The sequence below is a fragment of the Enhydra lutris genome, unplaced genomic scaffold, assembly GCF_002288905.1.
Source record: "Enhydra lutris kenyoni isolate GAN:26980312 unplaced genomic scaffold, ASM228890v2 scaffoldscaffold13, whole genome shotgun sequence".
In the NCBI taxonomy this organism is placed as follows: Eukaryota; Metazoa; Chordata; class Mammalia; order Carnivora; family Mustelidae; genus Enhydra; species Enhydra lutris.
This window is the reverse complement of record NW_019154097.1, coordinates 32343193-32356704: the sequence shown is the minus strand read 5'-3', so window position 1 is coordinate 32356704 and position 13512 is coordinate 32343193. Positions and strand designations below refer to the sequence as shown.

The following is a 13512-nucleotide window of genomic DNA, read 5'->3' as shown; positions in this document are numbered from 1 at the left end:
CACATGCCCGAGGTCCTACAGCTGGTGAGTGGTGGAGTCAGTATTTAAATCAAGATCTGATTCTGGGAGCTTGACACCACGAAGTTCTGTGCAAGTACTCTTCTTGACACGGAAGGTATTCCTTAATATTTGTGGAATGGATTAATGCTTTCTCGAATACCTGAATTTATGTATTTCCTGTGTCTTCTGATTGGCACACCCTCACTGCCTGGCCCTCTCCCTTCACATGGTTTGCCTGTCTTAATGGCTTCCGTGCACCATTCCTTCTGGAAGTCTTCCCTGACCCCACCAGCTGCGTTAGCTGTCCTTCCTCTGGGTTCCTGTAACTTCCCATGCTGTTCCCAGTTGGAGGTTTACCGTGCTCATTTTAGGTTTTGTGACTATCTGTCTCCCTCGTTAGATGGCAGGGGGTTTGTCCAGTTCCCTCTGCCCCGTGGTTGATAAATGAGGGTGACAGGAAACGTTTCTTGGCTACCACAGTTAGAGCCCCTGAGACCCTCACCTGACTTTGGCTCTGCCCCCAGCAGTCATTTTGGATGGCCCTGAGCCATCCAGCCATCAGGCTGAGTTCTGTCCTCAGCTCCTGCCTCTCGGAGGCCGATGGGGACGGGCTGGGTGGTGATGCTGACTCCCCGGGGGTTGTGGAGGAAGGACCCCATCAGGAAGGCCTGCCTGGCCATCTCAAGATGGTCTAGCTCCAGTCTGGGCACTGAGGGCAGAGTCGGTGGTGGGTTCTCAAACAGGTCAAGGACAGGGCATGCCATGGCGAGAGCGCCGGAGTCCTCAGTCCGGCCTCGGTGCCCTGCACGTTGGGCTGCGAGCAGGTGTGCGGTGAGGAACATCTGGGCTGGGGTGGGGTGTTGCCACCGCTGCCCTGAGGCCTGGGGGCAGTTTGGACAGGTGGCCAGGCCCCAGGTTCAAGGGCTCCAGTGGGTGTGGCGGGGATGAAAAGAAGGGAGTGGAGGTGGCGGAGGATGTTGCTGAGAAGGCCACAGGAATGGGTGAGTGGGTGTGAGGGGCCGGAGGTTAGAGCTCACAAAATCACCATCCTAGATCAGCTGCCTCTCTGCCCAGCCTGATGACAACTGTCAGAGAGAGAAGCCAAGTGTTCCAGCGCACAGAGGGGAACACCGAGGCCCAGAGGCGAGGCGGCTGGAGCACAGAGCTCTGCATCTGTCTGGTTCCCAAGCCAGGGCTGTCCTGGGGCAGGAGGTTGGGGGGGTGGGTTTGAACAGGGCTGGCACAGTGGGAGGCGGCTGGCCTTCCTGCCGCCATTTTGGAGCTCTGGGGGTCCTCCAGGCTGCCTCTGACCCTCCCTTTGATCCTTGTGTCCTGGTTCCGTGGACCTTGGGGGTGGCCTCAGCCATGGGCAGTGCAGGAGCCTGAGGCTTGCTCCCCTGCGTGGAAGTGGTGGCCTCCGTGGCAGGCACAGCGCTGGGCCCCTGCCGTGGGCCCAGGGTGGCTGTGGGGAGGCCCCGTCCTGGCCTGACTGGGGTGGGGGCGAGGGCTTGGCCCCCTTCTCCACCCTCTGCAGCTTGGCGCTGTGTTCTTGGGTTCTGGGCTCCCGGAACAAGCCGCCAACAAGCCGCCAACGGCAGGCTGTGGGCACGGGTGCTGCTGAGCAGGGAGGGAGGGCCTGGAGGGGATCAGAGGGCTTTTGTTTCCCTGTTTGTGTCAAGATGGGAATCGACTTCCTCCCACCAAGCTGCCCAAGGGATAAAGGAAAGGGCAACCCCAGGTGGGCGGGCCTTCAGTCGGCCTTTTTTCCTTTCTGGCATTTCCCTGGGGCTCCCTCCAGCCACCTGCCTCCTCCTCAGGCCCTCCCGCCTCCCAGGACACTTTTCCCCAGCAGACCTGGGTCACTGAGCCTTGGTTAAATATTTGTCAACTGAGAAGAGCTTTAAAGGCAGCTTGGGGAGAAATCCCACCGCCTTGCCCCAAAGTTGCCTTCACGATGTAGGGGGGGAGCTCCCCAGCCAGTCTCTGCCCTCCTCAGCCTCTTTCCCGGGCTCACCACCTGACCCTGGATGGCCTTCCCTCGGGGGGCGCCTTGCCCACTCAGCACTTGTCTGTCAGGCATGAGCTGGGGGCCGGGGAGACGAGCTGGGGGCCGGGGAGACGGTGGGAATGAGGTCTCCGTGTGGGGAGCGGGGACGGAAGGAGCCTTTCACAGCAGTTGTGAGAGGTAGGGGGTATGTGTGGTGGAGGCTGAGGGCCCTGGGCCTGTCTGGGGTTCTGAGGAGGTGACGTTGTTCGAGCGTGGGGAGGAGGAGCAGGAGATGGCCAGGCCGAGGGGGAGCTCTAAGAGAGCATTGAGGCCGGAGACCCCAAGACCAGAGCTCGTTTTCTCATCTAGGCCTTAAACTCCCCTGACTTCCTTCTCTTCACGCTGCTCTCACGAGAAGCTGGGCAACAGACAGGACTGTGGGACCTCTTGTTGCTCCTTCCTCCTGGCCCCAGTCTCAGTTTCCCCATTCGTCCAATGGAGAGCTTGGATTTCATCTCAGCAGGCCCTCCCCAGATGCCGTGGCCTGTTGTAAGCATACGTCACTGGCCATTAATAAGGGGACACTCTAGGGCAGAGGTTCTGTTGGTGCCAAAGGTTAAGATAAGAGCGGTTTACCTTTATACTGCTCACCCAGCCCTTTGACTATTAGCAACCAAAGCCAGCATCTCCCGAGGACCCCTTGTCACCAGTTGAGGTGTGTGTGTGTGAGGAAACAGTATGCCCATTTTCCAGATGAAGAAACTGAGGTCCAGAGAGACTGTTTTGAGCTCAGGGTTTGCTTCTTGCTTCAAGTTTGGCCCCGGAACACACCTGCCTCCGTGAGAAACCCACATTTCTCTCCCAAAGCCAGTGCTGCACAGGGCGCTGGGGACAAAGGAACAAGGTGCCACGTCTGGGCGTGGCAGCTGCCAGGTGGGTGGGGAACGTCCTGGCAGAGAGACTCCACAGGTTTCTAAGCTTTTTCTCTGTTTCTGCACACTTCCAGGTGTCGGGACAGAGGAGCGGACATACTCTTTCTTACCTGTGTGACGTTGGACAAGTCACTTCCCCTCTCCGGGCTCATCTAGAAAATGGGTTTAAGACTAAATCTGAGTGGGCGCCTGGGTGGCTCAGTGGGTTAAGCGTCTGCATTTGGCTCAGGTCATGATCGCAGGGTCCTGGGTTCGAGCCCCTCAGCGGGCTCCCCGCTCAGTGGGGAGTCTGGAGAATAAATCCGGGCGAGGGTTAAATGCAGTAATGCGGATGGTGATGGTTAACATACATGGCAGCTGCCTCTGTGCCTGACGGCGGGCTGGGGGCTACAGGCATTAGCTCAGGCCCCAGTTATTGTTATAATTATGCACAAATGGGCCGCACAGGAGACGCTTGAATGGGGCCTGGAAGGCTGGCTGAGACTGGACTGTGGCAGCGAGGGGGAAGGGGCTCCTGCGGGGGGGCAGGTGCAGGTGAAAGCATGGGGGTGGGGGCCTGAGGTAGGTAGGAAATGGCCTGGGTGGGTCCTGGGGAAGAAAGTGGGGCTCAGAACCTCACGGGTCCTGGATCTGATGCAGTGTAGCGTCTGCAGGCCATGGTGTGTTGGGCCCCGTAGCAGGTGCCGAGAATGTGGTGATGGGTGAGCCACCCCGCCCCCACCCCGCCCCAGTCTCCCGGGGTATCAGCAGCCAGTGCTGTGCCTTACTGGCTGTGAGATGCCAGGTAGGCGGCTTCACTGCCCTGTGCTTTCTCCTCTCCTCCTCTGTCCCCTGGGGTAATAATAGCACACCCCCCTTCCCCCCAGGCCACCGGGCTGTTTTGATCTCCCACATGGAGTCCCTCACACGGAGCTGGCACGCCATCGGGTGATTATCACGATTGGGCCTTGGCATGCTGTGGGCTGCTGTATTTATAGGGACACGCTTTTCCTTCCTAATAACTGGCCCCAGGGAAAGGGTAGCCAGCAGAGGATCCCTTCAGGGCACCTGAGGCTGGCAGGGAGGGAACCTCGTGGGTGGCAGTCACCTTCCCAAGCAAGAAGGACAGCGTTGTGCATATCCGTATCCTCTCCTTCCTGGGACCTGAAACCTCCCTTTCTGTTTGAGGGATCTCTGGGGTGTGTGGGGCGAGTTTTATTGCTCAACGAGGGTGGCTCTGGGCCGGGGGGGCAGCGTGGCTCTGGATCACTGCCTCTGGCTTTTCGCTCTGAGCTTCCTGCTGCGTGCCGGACCCTGTCCCAGATGTGGTGGCTACTGTCCAGGGGAGTCTGACGGGGAACGGGCCTTTACCCACTGTGGGCTGTGGAAGTAAGTGGGGGCACCCACTGAGCCAGGGGCCTCTTAGGGGAAGGAGCGGTGCAGTGGAGGGGCTGAGAAGTGGGCTTAGAGGAGGAGGTGGGAGTGTTCCTGACCTGGAGCACAGCCCGCCGTAGGACCCTGTGGCGAGGGAGAGCATGCAGGAGCCTCAGGGCCTCCTGAGGAGCTCAGTCTTTGTCCGGAAGGCAGTGGGAGCCGTGGAAGGTTGTTGGGCAGAGCCGGTTCAGGGAGAGAGTTGTAATGAAAAGACCCTGTGACTCCTGTACGCGGGAGCTGAAGGAGCCAGGCGTGGAAGTGGGTAGGAGTTTGGAGGCGGGGGCAGGCACAGGGTGGGAGTGGCTTGGCTGGGGGCCAGTGACTAGTGACAGGGTCAGGGCTCAGCTGTACCAGCCTCTTGACCAGCCCCAGGTCAGCTAGGAAGTCCACCTCCCCCTGATGGCCTCGCCCTGGGGAGTAGGGCATGGCTGGGCTGGGAATCCTCTCAGGCCCAGAGTGGGGTCCCTGGGACCTGCTGCTGCTGTATAGGTGCTCTGAGCAAACTCTTTCTCTGACGGTTATCTGTGGGGTGACCCTGGGTGGGTCCCTTGCCCTCTCTGGCTGCTGTCTCCCTTCTGAACAAGGACTGGCTGGTGGGGTGGAGGAGGCTTAGCTGACTTAACCCCCTCTTGGCTCTGGCTCTGCGGGGTTCCGGCTGCTAATTCAGGCTCTTCTCATGGGTGGTCTGCCAGTCCCCCTCCTCTGCCAGCCAGCGGAGCCTGTCATTATCCCCTCCTCCTGACTCCCCCCCTGATTACAGGTCCTGAGCGGGAGCCATGTCAGCCTTTCCGACCGCGGCCACCCACAGGGCCCGTGTGGCCTGGAACCCCTGCTCCCGGAGGCTGGCAGGTTGTGGGGGAAGGTGGATTTGTCCAGACTCTGGTTCTGTGGTAGAATCGGGCTGTTCTGGGTCCCTGTCATTGACAAGCTGTGTGTCTTCAGAGAAGTCACTTAACCTCTCTGAGGCTCAGCATCTTCCTCTGTGAAGTGGGGACAACACATGAAATGACACGTACAAACACGGAGCACCCCACTGGGTGTAGAGGTGCTGAGTGTTCGGCTGCTACCAGGATGTGTTTGTAGTGATAGCAGGGGGGCTGAGTAGAAGAGGCCTGGGCTAGGCCCTGGGGACCCGGCGCCCCGACCCAGCTCTGTGGAGACATGCTGTGTGGACCGTAGGAGAGTGTCGCCTCCTCTCTGGACTGCAGACTGCCCCTGCTCTCCTAGGTGGATGATGGAGATGGTGGTACTTTGGATGACTGTGTGACCCAGGGAAACTTGAGTCGCTGGCTGCCTCCTCCTCCGCCCCCACCGGGGGCCTTCTCCCCAGAGCACTGGGAACCAGGTAGGCAGGTTCTGTACCGGCCCCACCCTGTAGGGTGCTGCCTGCCTGGTTTCATTCGGCAAATCTCTTTCAGCTCTGAAACCGGGCCGGGCCTCTGGGGGAGGTGTGTCCCTGGGGCCCTGCTGGAGGGACCAGATGAGCCAGGAACAGGTTGGGCACGTTGCCCTCAGCTGGGGCTAAACCAGTATGAAGCCCCCATGGTTGGCATGAGGCTGACACGATCTCAGTTGGATATCGCCCTCTTTGTCCCAGGGCTCCATGGTTGGTGTGGAGGGGGTCCCGGGCCTGGGTTCAGATCCCGCATCCGCTGCTCCCTAGCTGGAGGACTTGGCAGGGGTCCTGGCTCTTCTCGTCTGAAATGTTCTACCCGTCCGGACGCCACCTGCCCCAGGGCTGAGTCATGGATGAAGGGGATGATCTTGGCTCTGGGGCAGCCCTGTGTGCCTTTCTGTCATCCTCAGCTCCATGAGCCCCTTTTCCTGTGTGAGCCTCAGTTTTGCCATCTGCACAGTGGGCCAAATCTCCCAGACCCCCTAGAATCTGCAGGAGACTGAAGGCTACCCTGGGGCCTCCCACAGTCTCGCCCAGTCCCCGCTTTCTGAGTGCAGGAAGCAGCGTGACCCTTAATGTTGTCACTTTGGAAAATCAGAGATTAACGTCCTTCCGGTTGCCGTGGCTACTCTTGTGTGCCGGTCCTGGGGCCGGGCCAGGCCAGGGGTCGCTCAGCTGGGCCACGGGGGTTTCAAGGGCGCCTCCTTGAATTACAGGAACTCGGACAAAAGGTACTCTGTAGGAGCCCCTATTAGCAACGTGCTTCCTCTTCGCCAGGGTCAAGTGCTGTATGCCCGTTAGCTCATTGATCTTGATCTTCTTATAACCTGGTCAGGCCGATACTGTTGTCCCATTTTGCAGAGCGGGAAACAGAGGCTCAGAGAGAAGTGCCTTGGCCAAGGCCACACAACTAGTAGGTGGCGGAGCCAGCATTGGGACCCAGAGCCCATGTGCCCAGTAGAGATGGTGCCTTGTACCTAGGTAGCATTGATGCTGAGTCCTGCCCCTGCCCCCCAACTTCTCTCCCAGTCCCTCTGTCCAGCCTGAGAGGCCTGTGGTCAGCTCCCACTCAGAGCTGACTCACCAGCAGCTCAAAGGAGATGCTGAGGCCAGCATCCTGGTCAGCTCCTGGGGCCAGGGCAACACTGATTAGATCATCGTTGAGATTTTGAATCAGCTGAGCCAACAGGGACCCACCCACCCATTTTACAGTACAGTTAAGGCCCAGAGGAGATGGGACAGGTAAGGATCCAGTAGGTGTGAAGGCTCCCCACCAGCGCTCACCAGATGGGGGCTGGAGACCCCAGGCTTCAGTCTTGGCTCTGACAGTTGTCAACTGTGTGACCTTGGGAAAGTCACTTTGCCTCTCTGAACCTCAGTTTCTTCATCTGTAAAATGGGGATAGTAAAGTGTGCTTTGCCTTCCTCTTGGGAATAGGCAAAGGCCCCAGAAGAAAGTTCAAGGCAGGGCTTTGGAAATTGTATTTTGGTGCTATGTGGGAGGCTGTTGGATGAGGAAGCTTTATGGGGTGGAGGCTTTGTACAGGCTTTGAAACCTACCTCTTTCCCCGTCTGGGCTGTGCATCTCTGAATAGGTCACCAGGTCTCTCTGAGCCTCAATTTCCTTATCTGTAAAGTGGGGTAGCAGTGTCTGTTAGGGTTCAGTGGGCTGTTGAACATAGGTAAGGTTTTAGTGATAGGCATACCTGGTAGACTGGGGGCAGAGTTAGGAGGCCTCGATGGTAAGGGGTGCCTACTGGGTCACTCTTGATGGTCCCAAAAGGGGCAGCCCTTGGAGACAGGGTTCCAGTTATCTGGGGGCAGAGTCATGCTAAGATCCACAGAGATACAGATGCAAGATCCTGTATTCCATTAGCTGGCTGCAAGGCTTCACCCCAAAACAAGCCCCGTGAGAGTGTGTGTGTGTGCATGGCCCCTGAGTCCTGAGCCAGGTGGAGCCCGCTACCCTCATACTGCCGTCTTGATGGGGAGATGGGGGTGCCGGGGAGGGAGCGGCGGCCCCCTGAGGTCCCAGAGCCCAGCGGTGTCTGGGTGCGGATTGGGACATTCAGGTCCCCTCCCAGAATTCACGGGCGGCCTTCTTGGGCTAAAGAGGGAATCAGGACCCCACAGGTGGGTGCTTCCCATGGCCACCCCATGGCGATGCTCAGTAGGTTTTTGTTGACCCACAAGTGGAGTGACTTTTCTTGAGCCGTTCATCATTCCAAGCACTGGCTTATACACCTGAGAAGAGGAGGGTTTTATTCAGCTCTGGGGCCCATTTGAAGAATCCAAGCGTGTGCACAGGGCCCTGAGTCTGAGTAGGGTGAGCTTACCGCCGAATTCTGCAGGATATGCTGGCAGAGGGGCGCGGGGAGGGGGGCAGTGATGCACCCTGGGCGGAAGCTGAGGCCGCGGGTTTTGCTGGGGGAGCCTGTCCAAGGTCAGGTGGGAAGCGGGGTTCCTGTGTGCATCTCGCACACGCCTGGCCTGGCTTTCCCACCCCCTTACCTTCACCTGAGCCCCTGCTTCCTCCTGGTGGGCTCTCCATTTGTCTGGCCTGTCGGCTGAAGATATACCTATCATTGTCATTATTTTGTGATTCTTGTCCTGGTTCTTTAAAAAAAAAAAAAAAAGTCCTGGATTTTTTTCAAGTTATAAAAATTATATCTGCTAATAAAAATTTCAGTCTCTTTACCATTGTTGTGATAAGCCGAGCACCATTGTGGTTAATAGTAACATCCTAGTGACGTTTAGGGACGTCCTGAGCCCAGCTATCCCGTCACATTGCCCATCTCACAGCACCTGCTTGTGCCAGGCCCACCCTCCTGGGGTTTGCAGTTGATCCTCAGACGAAGCTTCCCTTCCCAACTTGAGGCTCTGAGAGGGCCAGGTGGCTTTGGGGCTGGGGGCCGACAGAGTGGGAACTCATGCCCCCACCCTGCTCCGTGCCAGCATCTCTGTAGCTCCCAGCCATCCCTGGGCCCTGGACCCCCGGGGTCGGCCCTGCCTCTGGGGATGGAGCCACAGCCAGCTTCCTGCTGGACCTCTGTGGGGCCGTGGGGACCGTGGTCAGAACCGGGAGTGGGCGGGAGTCAGCAGGCTGTGGGTCGAACCCTGACCGCCTCAGTCTGGATGTGTGACCTCCAGTGAGCCCCTCCTACTCTGTGGCTCAGTGTGCCTTTTGGGGTGGTGAGCTTTGGTCTCAGTGGCCCTAAATCCATGGCACGTGGTGTCTTTAGAAGCCATGAAATGAGACGGAAGAGGTGGTATGGGCAGGTGTGGAGGAGAGAGGGGCCCCCCGGGCCTGGGGGACCATCCATAGACACCCAGGCAGGGACACTGCAGTGGGGATTTGAACTGTAAAAATCCCTGGGCAGCTCCAGTGAGACAGCCGCTGTGGGGTGGCAAGAAGAACTGGGGTGCTGAGCGATGTTGACAGGAAGGGGGCTTCCCGGGCCCTGATCTCAGAGCTCTGCCGGTGGGAGAAGCCAGGACTGTGGTTCCCATCCAGGTTCTCCTCCAGCAGGGTCGGCCACACAGGCCGCTGGGGACACAGTTCAGGGCTTCTCCCCAATGAGCCCTTTATCCCTGCACCCCCTCCCTCAGCGTGCCTCTCTGAGGTCTTTCCAGCCCCCAATCCTAGGCCCCCTATGGTGCCGCAGGCCTCATCCTCTCTCTTCCTGTAGTACTTCTTTGTACCAAGCACAAGGCAGTTCCTTCCAAGCTGTCTTAGGACATCCCTCAAGAATGTGCCCAGCGCGACCCTTGCCAAGAAGCCATCCTGCGGCCCTGCTCCCTTCCGGCCACCACCCCCTGCCGCCACCCCCCAGTCTTCCCTTTCTAGCCCTCCCTTGGCCGAACTTGGGCCGAGTGCACCCAGTTTCCTGGCACTGCTTGGGACCCTCCTTGAGTCCTTACTCCCTTGAGGAATGATGTCCCCGACCCCTGGCCTGACGGCCTCCCCAGCCCTGCGGGGCCTGGCGCAGAGGGGACATTTAGTAACAGGCAAGTAGACATCCCCCTTGCTCAGCACCTGCCTGTGACAGGCCACAAGAGGGGGGCAGAGGGCATCTAGCGGTGCGCAGAAGGGTGCTGGGGCCACCTTCTGTGGTGTGCAGTCCGTCCTTAGATACGAGCCTCCCGATCTGTTAGGCTCCCGAGCTGGGAGAGCAAGTTTGGGTAGAGACCCTGCTCTATGATCTATTTGGTTCTGGAATTTCAGGTAGCAAAGGGTTCATTGGAAAACAGATCCTGATCTATATCGTGCTCGAGTTTGGATAGTGAGGCATGCCTGTCATTGCAGTCGGGTGAAGCGGGGGTCAGGGCTGCTTCCGTCTGTTTGGGGGTACAGGGTGCCTTTTTTCCTGTTTTCTGTCCGTTTCAGCCCGTACCCTCTCACTTCTCCCCACTCTGCCTGGGGACTCCCACCCCCACACCCCAGCCCGCCAGTCCTTGTGCCCTCCACTCCTGGACCCTGGTCCCATAGTCTCACTTGGATAACTTGCCCGCACCCCATTGGGAGGGCTACAGGGGACTTTCTCCTTCCCCCCTACCCCACCTGGCCCTTCTCAGCCCAGACACTTCAAGCCTGTCAGCTCTGTCTTTGCCTCCTCCCCAGCTTCCTCCCCAGCTTCCTCCCCAACCTATAGCCCACCCCCTGCCCGGGGGTCTTGGTGCACCTGATGGGATAATGGGATGTTACCTTGCCCTTCCCCTCCTCCTCCCCAGTCTAGCCCTGTGGCCTTCTAAACCTAGCCACCCCCTGCTTGGATCCAGTATCTGGGTTTTGCTGAGCTATGGCTTAGGCAGACCTGGGTTCAAGTTCTGACCCAGGACAGCAGCTTCCTCCTAGGTCTGGCTTCTCAAGGGTCAGGGCAGATTCTGGCGCTTTTGGAAATCATGCTCTGAGGCTGGGCGTACTAGGGGCTGGTCAGGCCTCCCAGAGCTGTGGCTGAAGGACCCTCGAGATCCTTCATGGTGAAAGAGTCTCCCGTTGGGTGTCTGGCTGCTTGTGGCAGAGTTGGGACAGAGCCCTGGGCTGAGGCTGCCTGGCCTGGTGGCTGAGACCCTGGCTCTCCCGTCCTGGGTCTGCAAGCCGCGTCGGCACTAAAATGAGAAAATGATAATATGCCTCCTTAGGGATTTCATGAATATTCTTTGGGATCCTGCCTGCAAGACTTATCCACCTGCCCGCTCAGGTTAACGCCCAGGAGGTGGTAGCCACAATGATGGGAATGATGATGGGGTTTATCAGTATTATTGTCTCCCACCATCCCATCTTCTCTCTTGGGCTCCCCTCTGATTTCTTACCCCTTCTTGCCGGCTCCCCCCGCCCCTCCCAGTCCTGCCTCATTATTTTTCAAAACAATTCCCGTGGTCGTTGTGAGAGTTCTGCTTGTTTATGGTTTTTAAAAAATGGGCATTCAAAGCAAATTCCTCATTTGTCCCCCCCCCCATATTGGAATCTGGACAGCTATGACCTCATTCCGGGAAAGAGGACCACAGGCAGGGTCTGTGGAGTGGGGGAGGGGGGGGGCCGTGGTGGGCTGAGCTCTTCCAGAGGGAATAGAGGGATTGAGCCTGCCTGAGACCCTGGATGGGGATGTGGCCGCATGCTTTCAGCCCTCCTCCCCGGCCACCACCTCCTAGCGGGGCCCCTTGGCTGTACCCCAGCGGCACCCCCCACTGTCTATGTGACCTTGAGCCTGTGACTTCTTAACCTCTCTGGGTCTCAGTGCTTCTTCTGGGTCTTCTCGAAAATGGGAATCACACCAGCCCCACCGCACAGGGAGGGCTCTTGAGAAGATCAGACGAGATGCTGTCCGAGCTGGGTGGCTCTTGGGAAGCAGAGACCAGCCGTAGGAGGGATGGCGTCTCATCAGCCCCTTCTTTGAGAAAGGACCAGGTCTTCCAACCTGGAATCCCAAGACTGGCAGAGGCGGTGGCGGGGGGGTGCTGTCCACCACGGAGTCTAGTCTTCTTAGTGTGCAGGGAACGGAGGCCCAGGAAGGGGAGCCTTGGGGTGAGCTGGCACGACCCTGAAACTGGGACTTGAGCAGCAGCTTCTCGGGACGAGGAATTCTCTCCAAGGAGAGGGCCTCCTTGTCATGGGTCATCGCCCTCCCTGGGCCTCAGTTTCTTCATCTGGCACTTCATCAGTGCCAGCCCTGAGCGTCTGGTGTGTGCTGGGCGAGCCCTGGAGGCCACAAGAGTCACCTTCTCTGTTCAGAACCTGTTTTGGCAGCAGAGAAGCAAATGGCCCGTGGAAGCAAAAAGGTGGTTAACTTGGGGGATGAGTTAATTTTAGAATGTTTATTTTTTGAATCGTGGAAGGAATCACGGTTGTAAAATAATTCAAATGCTGTAAAAGTGAAGAAAGAAGAACATGCAATCCACTCAGCCCTCCCTTTCCCACAGCCAGGGGTCCCACGCAGAACAGTTGGGGCGTGCTGCCTTCTGGGACCTTTTCCTCCATGTCCAGGCATAAATAACTTTGAGGCACAAACAGGAGTGATTTTAAATGAGGTAACAGTCAGCACGTGGTTCCGTAACTCGCTTTTCTTGATGTGGCCAGGTGTGGGCACCTTTGCCCTGGTGGTACCCATCGGTCCCCCCACCCGCTTCCTGTCCCAGGTGCACAGGTAATGGTGGGAACCGGTGTCTGTGCACGCGCACCTGGCTCGCGTCTGCTGATCGCCTGGCTGAGTATATACACCTGCTCCCCGGCGAGGTGTTCTGTGGAAAATTCCTTGAGGAGTGAGCGTGGCTTCTGGGGCCCCACGTGAGCCCTTAGAATTTGCACGTGCAGCCACCAGTCGCCCTCCAGAAAGGGCCTCCCGATTTCCGGCACCCCGGGCTCCGAGTTAAGGTGTCTATTCCCCCACACCCTGACTGGTCTCTGCCTGCGGCCGCCTGGTGGCTGAGAGGCCCAGGCTGACAGGCTCACTCGTCTGTCGGTTTCTCATGTTTTCTCTGTCACCGTCATCGGCCGGTTTCCTGTCGGAAGGGCCACCCCCTGTGCGCAGGGAATGCAGCAGCGCTCTGGCCTGGAAAGAGGGGCAGGTGAAAGGAGAGCGCTTGGGCCAGCGGGTTCACCAGCCGGGGGTACCGAGCTTGGCCGATGCCCCTCCTTGGGGCATGGCTGCTGCTCGAGGTAACTGTGCCGACCTCACCGTCCTCTTTGTTCTTCCCTTTCAGAGAGAACCGGGAAGATCCTGACGGAGTTCCTCCGCTTTTATGAGGACCAGTATGGCGTGGCCCTGTTCAACAGCATGCGCCACGAGATCGAGGGCACGGGGCTGCCGCAGGCCCAGCTGCTCTGGCGCAAGGTGAGAGGTGCTGAGCCGGGGGCGGGGCGGGCCCCCACATGGCCTGGGCGAGTGGCTTCCTGTCCCCGGGCCTCAGTTTACCGTTGTTGCCTCCATGGTCTCTAGGGGCCCCACCTAGCGTCTGTTTTGGTCTGTTTTTAAGATTTTATTTATTTATTTGAGTACCAGAGTGAGCGAGCACGAGCAGGGGCAGAAGGAGGGCAGAGCGAGAGGGAGAAGCAGACTCCCGGCTGGGCAGGGAGCCCCATGTGGGGCTCTATCCCAGGACCCCAGGATCATGACCTGAGCCGAAGGCAGAGGCTTTAATCCACTGAGCCACCCAGGCGCCCCCCACTTTTTTTTCAAAGATTTATTTGTTTGAGAGAGAGATTGTGTACACATGTGCCCGTGAGAGCGGGAGGAGGGACAGGGAGAGAGAGAATCCTCAAGCAGACAGCAGAGCCTGATGTGGGGC

At 58.5% G+C, this 13512-nt stretch overlaps 1 protein-coding gene across 1 annotated transcript in view; it reads left to right on the top strand.

Moving 5' to 3' along the window:
* The window catches only part of LOC111146267 (family with sequence similarity 129 member B), a 51341-nt gene that overhangs the window by 18511 nt on the left and 19318 nt on the right, over nucleotides 1-13512 (top strand). Inside the window, exon 2 of the mRNA XM_022501741.1 lies at nucleotides 12928-13058. Within this exon, the coding sequence (XP_022357449.1) occupies nucleotides 12928-13058 (131 nt within the window). The remainder of the gene's footprint in view (nucleotides 1-12927; nucleotides 13059-13512) is intronic.